This window comes from Nematolebias whitei, chromosome 3 (genome assembly GCF_014905685.2).
Source record: "Nematolebias whitei isolate Nwh7 chromosome 3, NemWhi1, whole genome shotgun sequence".
Classification (NCBI taxonomy): domain Eukaryota; kingdom Metazoa; phylum Chordata; class Actinopteri; order Cyprinodontiformes; family Rivulidae; genus Nematolebias; species Nematolebias whitei.
Window position 1 is genome coordinate 26,983,245 of NC_056500.1, and position 9,722 is coordinate 26,992,966.

General features: G+C 40.1%; 1 protein-coding gene across 1 annotated transcript in view; it reads right to left on the reverse strand.

The window, feature by feature from the left end:
* The window catches only part of LOC119407908 (leucine-rich repeat-containing protein 24-like), a 10,776-nt gene extending 2,912 nt beyond the window's left edge, over positions 1-7,864 (reverse strand). The window contains exons 1-6 of the mRNA XM_037674738.1: positions 7,697-7,864; positions 7,512-7,598; positions 6,477-6,668; positions 4,955-5,123; positions 4,517-4,779; positions 2,523-3,083 (exon numbers count right to left, since the gene is read on the reverse strand). Of these exons, the coding sequence (XP_037530666.1) occupies positions 2,523-3,083; positions 4,517-4,779; positions 4,955-5,123; positions 6,477-6,668; positions 7,512-7,598; positions 7,697-7,864 (1,440 nt within the window). The remainder of the gene's footprint in view (positions 1-2,522; positions 3,084-4,516; positions 4,780-4,954; positions 5,124-6,476; positions 6,669-7,511; positions 7,599-7,696) is intronic.
* Positions 7,865-9,722: the final 1,858 nt, after the last annotated feature.

Genomic DNA, 9,722 nt, shown 5'->3' on the forward strand with positions numbered 1-9,722 from the left:
AAGCTACACCTGAACCATGGAAACTACAACTGGAACATAGAAGCTACACCTGAACTGTATAAATTATACCTGGACCATGGAAACTACACCTGAACCATACAAGCTACCCCTGAACCATACAAATTATACCTGGACCATGTAAACTATACCTGAACCATGGAAATTATACCTGAACCACTGAAACTACACCTGGACCATATAAACTACACCTAGACCATAGGATCCCCTTGCTTTCTTTTCTTTGTACTGAGATGTTTGTTGTAACTTGAAGCCATATCAATAAACTGAATGATTCTTGATGTTCATGGTTCATATCTTGCTGCTGTTTCATCAAATGTTCATTTTTCTAACCAGTTTAGCAGCACTTAGTTAAATCATGCCTAGAAGAAAGCTCTTTTGTCGCCATGATTGTCCTCGGGGAGTTGTTGGGGCTTAAAGCCTCACATCTCTGATGTGACTCTGGTTCCAAAGATCCAACATGCCATTTGTTTCTGTAACCCAGGTCCTGCTGCCTTCAACTCCCAACAACCAGAGAAGACATTTGGTCTAGTTTGATAATATATGAAATACAGTATATGAGAAATGTGCAAAGTGTGACAAGGTTTTTAAACTTCAGCTCCCAGTGACCCTGAGCATGATATAAAATTTTTTTTAAAGTGGGCATGGCTAAACTCTTAGCTGTACTGTATGCAGTAGTTAACATTGATGCCTTACAACAGGAAGATCTCCCATTTGAATCCTGACTGCTCAAGCCTTTCTGTGTGGACTCTGTGGTCTCTCTATGCATCCCTGAGTTTTCTCCAGGTATTCTAGCTTTCACAATCCACAAACATGCACATCAGGTTAAATGGTACTCTAATTGGACGTTTGTTTGTGTGCACACGGTTGTCTGTCTCTGTGTTGGCACGGTGATAGACTGGTGATCAGTCAGCATCCTGACATCTTTGGTACACATTCAAGAAAAGAAAAAAGTTATTTAGTAGACTTGATTCTTGCAACTGAATGCAAATGAAACACCCCCTGATGTTTCTGAGTGCCAATGCATAACCCTGATCCATCCATCTATCCATCCAGCCATTATTTTTTACCCACTTCTGCCTTTTAGGATCACAGGAGTCACTGGTGCCCATATCCAGCTCTCACTGTGCGAGAGGTGGGGTACACCCTGGACAGGTCTCCAGTCCATCACAGGGACACAGAGACAAACAACCATTCACTCTCTCACTCACCTAGGGACAATTTAGAGTTACCAATCAGTCTAACATGCATGTGTTTGGTCTGTGGGAAGAAACCGGAGTACCCGGAGGAAACCCACGCATGCACAGAAAGCATGCAAACTCCACCCAGAATGCCCCCCTGGCCGGGATTTGATCCAGCAACCTTCTCTCTGTGAGATGGCAGCTCCACCAAATGCACCACCATGCCACCCAACCCTGACTCCTATCTTGCTAAATGTTTTATCCTGTATATTGTTGTGTGGCTTTGAAACAAAATGTACAAAAGGTGTGGCTTGATGAAGAATAGTGTGGTATGACATTAGCTAGCAGTATATCGCACAACATTGAAAACATTAACTAACCACTGCAAGAAACGAACATCCGAATGTAAGTATTTTTTATCTCCTTTCACTCAGTGTGTCTCTCACAGTAAGACCTTTAATTTCCTCTCAAATCTCAGCAGGAAGCAGAGAGCGCAAACATTCTGTCATACTTGAGATCTAAATTTTCTCTTCAAAACTGGAAATGAAATGTTTTTTGAACTGGTAATATCTTCTGCATAAAACATTTTTAAAAACACAAGGGACCATCAGAGTCCTCTGCTGCTCATTGGCAATACCTTTTAAGATTGGACTTGTAGTTTTCACACAGCATGTGTTTGTCCAAGACTATTTTTTTTGTCTGCCTTTCATTAACATGGCAGTCAGGGAGTGACAAACACAGTTGCGTGGTAACCATGGTGACCGTGATGGGCCACTGGCAGCAGCTTTAACATTTCTTTAGATCTGAGTTTTTGATTTAATTCTACAGTCCTGACATCTGAGCTCAGAAAATTGAAGTTATGTTGGAGTTTGAGGCAGAAGCTGCAACATTTCTGCACAACCTTTCTACTTTTCACTGCTGTTCTGACAGTGTGCTTATTGCTTGCACTAAATAAAACGTCCTGACATTATATTTACAGAAATATTTTAAAGGGTGTTCAGTCCAAGTCAGTGATGCCCATCCCCATTTTAAAAATATAACAAAGGTATTTGTTTAACCAACTAACCAAATGGGGGTAAAGGGCTCAAATTACCTTAAAGCTTTCAGAGTTTGATTAAAATAATTTTTCAAGTTTTTTTTTTCCTGATGCAACTATTTTTTTTTTATTGTGTCTAGTGACAGCAGCATTTTTATATGTATATCCAAGTCGTTGTTGCCCTGAAACATTCCCTGCCCTTAATGCTCCTATTAATTATCAGGTGGTACAGTTTTGCTGTTAGCTTCTTAATTTGCTGTTTTATTTTGTTGCTGACCAATATACACCTTTTCAGCCCCATCGGGCTCCTTGTCGCACTGCTGATGACGACTGTAAATCATGGCAACCAGTAGCAGAGAGGTCAAAGCCAGCAGGGAGATGCCCAGAGAAATGGCTGTCTGAGTTGCGGCTCCCAGAGCGTTGAAGGCCATGCTGCCCAGGGCGTACAGAGGCTCCCGGCTCACGTCGGAGCCCAAAGCAAGACCGTGGTTCTTCAGTCGAGGCCAAGCGGGGGAATATGGTGATGATACTTGAGACCACGTGGCCCAAATTGAAGAGGAAGACAAGGAGGATGAGTTGATGGCAAGTTGAAAGGTCAGTCTGGCAACGCCTCCTGCGTTCCAGGCTTCACACTCATAAAAACCTGCGTGAGCCACCGTCACATTGCTGAGAAACAGCATGCCGCTGCCAGTGTCGGGGTCAAAGTGCTCGCCAGCAGTCTTCTGCAGGCTAACTTTGCCTTCCTCTGAGGACTCCTTTGAGCCTTCACTTCCTCCAGTACCCAGATCTTGAACCAGACCTCTGGGAGAGTCCACCACTTTACCTTGGGATGCTTTCCTCCAGGTCACCTGCAAAGAGATTTTGTTTTATGCCTACTGATCCTGTAAGGACGAACAACTTTCCATATACAGACTATCATCTACTTCAGACCTCTAGTTCATTGAGTTTCCACTGGGGTCTGAAAGATCAGGGTTATTAGACATCAACTTAAAATATCTGAAACACTGTTGTGATGAAATCCGAACTGATCTTAACACTGAAGCAACAACCTGAATAAACTCTTGGAAGCAAGACTGAAAAAGCATTCAGCCCCCACACTATTTTTCATCTACCCTTTATTTATACAGGTAGTCTCATTCAGTCACAAGAACTCATTTTCACGAGAGACCTGTTTCGGAGCAGATGATGGGGGTTGAAGGACTCGGACTTCAGAGCGGGGCAAATGAGGATGGAGTGGAGGCAGGTGTGGGTGTTTCACCTTTTCCTCCCACATTTTGATGTTGTCAGTCTGGAGAATTGAACCTGCGACTTTCCGATCACAGGCCCATCTTCTCTAGCCTCTGTGCCACCACTCCCCACATGTTTTTTTATGTTTTGTCACACCTACTGTAAATGTTTCAGCTCATCAAACAAACATTGATATCAGACAAATATAACCTGAGTAAATACAGAGTTCAGTTCTTAAACAATGGTTTCATTAATTAAGAGATAACGGTTGTTCAAATGAAATTGGCCGTGTGAAAATCTACTAGTCCCCTTAGGTAAATCTTGAATAAACTGATATTTTTGTAATTCTGAGTCCAGTTTCACCAGCCACAGCCAGGACTGATTACTGTCACACTTGTAGGATCAAGAAACGATACAATAGAGCTGGAATCCACAAATTGAGAAAGTATGTGACAGTGATGAACCTTCCCAATAAAATGATTCCATTACGAACATCTAAACCTAACATTGCCTTTCAGAAGACCAACAATCAAACACGGTGGTGGTAGTGTGATGGTGTGGGGCTGCTTTGCAGTTTCAGGCCTTGGACAAATTGATGGAACCATGAATTCTGCTCTACAACAGACATTTCAAAAGGAGAATGTTCATCCATCAGTTTGTGAACTTCTGCAGCAGAACAATGAGCCACATCACAGCAGCAACAGCTGTCCACAGTCATGTAAAAAACTCATCAGTTATCAAAAATGCTTGACTGCAGATGTTGCAGCCATGGGTGTAGGGGGGTTGGGGGAGAACAACGAGTTATTTGGTTTAGTGGGGCAATTACTTTTTTACACAAGACCATGTTAGCTTGGATAGCTTCCATCCTTTAGAATATTAAATCCTTGTTTAAAAATTGCTGTTTGTATTTAGCCTGGTTATATTTTGTCTGCTGAATAATGTTCGATTGATGAACTGAAACGTGCAAGTGTGACAAAATAGGAAAGCTAGAATCTAATCTGAAAATAATTAATAATTTTCTGTAGGGTGGTGTGTCCTCGTAATTGTGTCCTACCTGTGGCCGAGGGTAGCCAGAAGCATGGCACGACACCCTGAGGCTCTCCCCAAGATGTACTGCCAGCCTCCTGGGCTCCAGCTGAACCAGGGGGGGAATGCACACTAGGCTGTTGAGTGGGACCTCCACCAGGCTAAGATGGGAAAGGCGTGGGGGCTCGGTGCAGACCAATCGGCGTTCTGCCGAGCTGAGCAGCCTCTGGCCCTCCTCATCGATCCAGCTCCTCAGCCAGTGAAGAGCACAGTCACAGCGCCATGGGTTATCTACAGCAGAACACACAGAACCAAGACAGGGTTCAGTAGTGCCCAAAAAGTCAAGAACGGAAACTGGTTTGGCTTCTTTTCTTGTTTTCATCATAATCATTAGCAGCTATAACAATGGCAGTCTCATCTAAAAGAGGGAAGTCCATGGCTGTGATGATCAGAAGTCCAGTCTAACCTGTGATGCGCAGAATCTGCAGGCTAACCAGAGGCTGAAGTGATGTTGGACCAATGGTGTGAAGATTATTCCTGCTCAGGTCCAGCAGAGCCAGAGAGGTCAGACCAGCCAGTGCATGCTCTGCTATCATCTCTATACTGTTCTGCTGCAGATGGAGCTCCTGCAGACGCTGCAGAGATCAGCACACATCACTCATCATGTTCTATGAGCTAAACAAGAAATTGAAAATGTCTCAAATCTGTTGTTTGTCTCTTTGTCTATCTGTTAGCAAAATATCTCTTAAACTACTGGATGACTTCAGAAAGTAATTATTAGATGTATAACTACAACTGGGTATGGTAAAATTGGTGTCAGGTACTTATGGATACATTACTGGTACTAAAATGTTGCATAACATGTATACATAGGCTGTGAGTACCCATTAGGTATCATGTATGTACCTGGTATGTTAATGTTAAGTATTCAGTACATACTTGGTAAGTATTCAGTACATTCTTGTTAAGTACCAAGTTTGTTCCTGGTACGTACCCAGGAGGTACCAGCTATGTTTCTGATCAGTACTTGGTATGCACCTTGTAAGCACCCAAAATGTTCCTGTTAAGTAGCTGGTACTTTCCTGTAAGTACCCATTACGATCCTGGTAAATATTTGGTAAGTTCCTGATAGATATCTAGTATGTTACTGGTATGTATTATATACATTTTTGGTAAATACCAGGTATGTTCCTGGTAAGTACCCAGTACAATCTTGGTAAATACCCAGTACAATCCTGGTAAGTACCCAGTATATACCTGACAGGTGCCCATTACATACATACCTTGTAAGTACCTGTTATGTTACTCATAAAAACTTGGTAAGTTCCTGGTATGTTACAATCCTGGTGCATACACAGTATGTACTGTGTAAGTATCCAGTACATCCCTGGTAAATACCCAATTCATAACTTGAAAGTGCCTACGTAAATGTTATGTTTGTGGTATGTATGTATCTGGTATGTACCTGGTATGTATCTTGTACACTGCTAGTAATTACCTGGTGTGTTCATGGTTCGTATTTGTTTTTTTGTTTTTCTGGTAGGTTCTTGGTATGTTCCTGGTAAGTATATTGTATGTACTTGGTATGTACCTGGAATGTATCTGGTATATACCTGGTATGTATCTTGTACATTGCTGGTATTTACCTGGTATGTTCATGGCTCATGTCTGGTATTTTTCTGGTATGTTCTTGTTATGTTCCTGGTATGTCTGTAGTATGTACCTGGTACATTCCTAGTATATCCATAATATGTTCCTGTGGTGTTCCTGTTTTTTTTTTCTTGGTATGTACCTGCTATGTCCCTGGTATGTTCCTATTATGTTCCTGGGTTCTATCTGGTATGTACCTTGTATGTATCTAGTATGTTTCTGGAAAATCTCATGAAGGCTGTTTTATGTATTGATACCTATCTTTCTGTTTAACTTATAAAAATAATGATAAATATTGAATAAATGTTTTATCATTTGTGTTTTTTCAGATCATTTACTTGTAAACCACTGAAGGTGTAATCCAGCAGGCGTGTGATGAAGTTTCTTGACAGGTACAGGATGCGTAGTTGGTCAAGCCCCTGAAACATGTCCAAGGTCACCAGGTGGATTTGGTTCCCATTTAGTGCGAGCTCCAACAACTGACCTTGATCCCGAAAAGAACCTGGTTCTACACTTATGATTGTGTTGTTCTGGAGAAGGGACATGGGAAAAAAGAAAGTTAATTGTTTTTTTTGTTCATGTTTCTAGAACTGTTTAGCAGATTAACACTTGTATTTCTCTCTTAAAGCATCTGCTTTGCTCCAGTTCAAAGCTGTGGCCTGGATTCCCAAACAGATTGCCCTTTAATTTACTTTTCAATTTGGGATATTATCTTTACTAAACACTGGGGTCGGGCTAAAGGCAAAATATTTTACACAGGCAATTAACAGCTGACAACTGGAGATCTATTTGTCACATATCTTAAGCAAGGTTTGGTTCCTTAAATTATTTTTTTAAGGAGGGAGGGACTGGGATGTCCTAGTTAGCTGTTTGTAGCAAAAAGATAACAATAACTTGAGGTACTCCAAACATCTGTTTTTAATGTTTCTTTACACAGTTGTCTACAATACATTATGATAGACTAACTTGTGATTTTATATTTCAAATATTTCCTTTAAAGTAATTAAATGGATTTTAATCATTTGGTATTTCTGATTATGAAAATATTAATTTTACCCATAAACTGTTGCTAATTAAAAGCAATTCATGCAGATCTGTGCTAAGGATGAAAACAAGCATCTCAGTTGCTATTAAGTGTTGCACTGAGAGTTGGATCGTCACCAGACAGGAAGTTTCAGGTGGAGTTTGTTGAAAATGAAAGAGGGCCAATGACGGTGTGTTGTTTCCATTCTGAAACAGTTCATAGGCATGCATTTGTACTTCATTCATTTAGACCCAGAGCTGACTGTGAGAACACATTTTGCTCTTTCTGTCACTTTTGTTCCTGCTGTGTTAATAGCAGAAAAAATTAAGAAAGCAAGCATGCTTGTTACCTGCAGGTACAGGTAGTGCAGGTGCTTCAGTCCGATGAGGTCCAGTTGTCGAACCTGATTAATCACATTGTCCTGGAGAAAGATAGTCTGAAGAGGTAGAAACAAGAAAATGAAGCTGTTTGTTCATTTATAGACAAAAACAAATGTAATACATTGTGTGAAAGGTTTGAGAGCAGTGAGCTTGCCTGAGTGGATGGAGGAACATGCTTGGGAACGTCCTTCAGGTCAGTGGATCCACACTCCACGGTGAGGCTGTAGCAGCGACAGGCTGGGGGACAGGACGGAGACGCTCGGACAGGAGTGTGAGGGGACGAGAGCAGAACGGAGAGAAGAAGCACCAACAACACAGCCATAACATTGAGAGGCAGAACTGAGGAAGAAGAAACATGAAGGGCACATGATCAGCTCAATTTTTCATTCAACCTTTATTTATACAGATTAGTCCCATTGAGCCACGAGGACTCATTTACAAGAGAGACCTGACCATTTGCAACCTGACTGCCATTTGCAACAAAGTTTCACACGTTTTGGTGAAATGTTGTAAATGGCATTGTGCAAGATGTCATGTGACATGGTCAGATTTTCTGAGATGTGTTCTCAGTTACTGAATGAGGGAAGCACTGGAAAGACGGATGCCTGCACTGTCCATGCCAACAAGACAAGAATGTGTGCCACTATACTGAAAAGCAGAACATACGTTACGGTGGGCATTCTTAGCTCCTGCCAGAATGGCTGCAGCCCATAAATAACAAATACAATTATTAAACAGATTAATTATTGTGTATGCTGTCAGGAAATAGTTCTTAAATCCAAATGTATCTGTGCTAAAGCTTTAAACTGCACACTATTGTAAATGTTTATCTTTCAGAAACATAAGTAAATATGTAGAACTACCAGTTTACTACCAACAGACTCAATAAGGATTAAATACATGCTGACCTCTGCTAAAACACACACTCAGCCTATACTACTATATTGTAAATAGTCTGTCCTTATCAAAGTTCCAATACATATTGAACATTATTATTGATATTGTTTATCTTATTTCTTTATATATTGCATTGTTTATTAACATTTAGGAACTTTTGTGTGAAATCTTTTTTATCTTTTTATCTGTTGCTGCTGTTACACTTGAATTTCCCATCTGTGGGACAATAAAGGATGTTTCTATTCTATTCTTACTCTTACATTTTTACATCAAGAATCAAGTCAGAAAGCATTATAGTGTACTAACACGTAGGCACAGAAAACACAATTTATTAGGGTCAGTACCACTTGCTCATTGTTATAAAATTTGAATGTTGCTGACACAGTTAAGTAATTCATTGTGTCTGTGGGTCACAAGATGGTAAAAACAAGTTGGTTGCATCTACTCAATGTATGCTATATAGTGCCTGCAGTCACTTCTGATGACAGACACTTCAGGTTCAGTGGGTTACATATAAACTTGTTTTTTATCCAAATTTTATACTGTTGATTTTCCAAGTAAGACAATTAACAGATATATCCATGTGGGCACAAATGTATGGAGACATGTGCATCTCAAAATATTAAAATATCATGAAAAAGTTCAATTTTTTTTGTCAATCACTTCAGAAAGTGAAACTCGTATATTACACATATTCATTACACACAGAGTGAAATATCTGAAGCCTTTATTTCTTGTAATTTTGATGATTATGGCTTACAAATAATGAAGAATAAAAACTAAATTCAGTGTCTCAGAAAGTTTGATTAGGAAAAGGATTTAGGGATAAGATAAGATAGAACTTGACTAATCCCGAAGGAAATTGTTGTGTTTCAGTACAAACTAGGAACATACATAAGGAATGACACAAGATATAAAAAATAACAGAGAATATAAAAAATACCAACAATTAAGTTCTAAACAGGTCAAGTGCAGACAGAAACATTAGAGAGTTTATTGTACTTAAGATTGATTAATATTTGACACTCCTGGTGTCACACACTAATCAGCTGATGAACTCCTAGACATGAGCTACAAATGTCTCATTCCTCAAGTCCAGTCACTCCTGAGTCAACATCAGAAGAGTCTTACCTGCTGAGGAGACAAAGAACTGGACTGTTGCTCAGTGGTCCAATGTTCCCATTTCACATGAAAATAAAGTTTTTTTTTAGGTTTTTGTTATTTGCAAGCCATAATCATCAAGAAATAAAGGCTGGAAATATTTCACTCTGCGTGTAATGAAT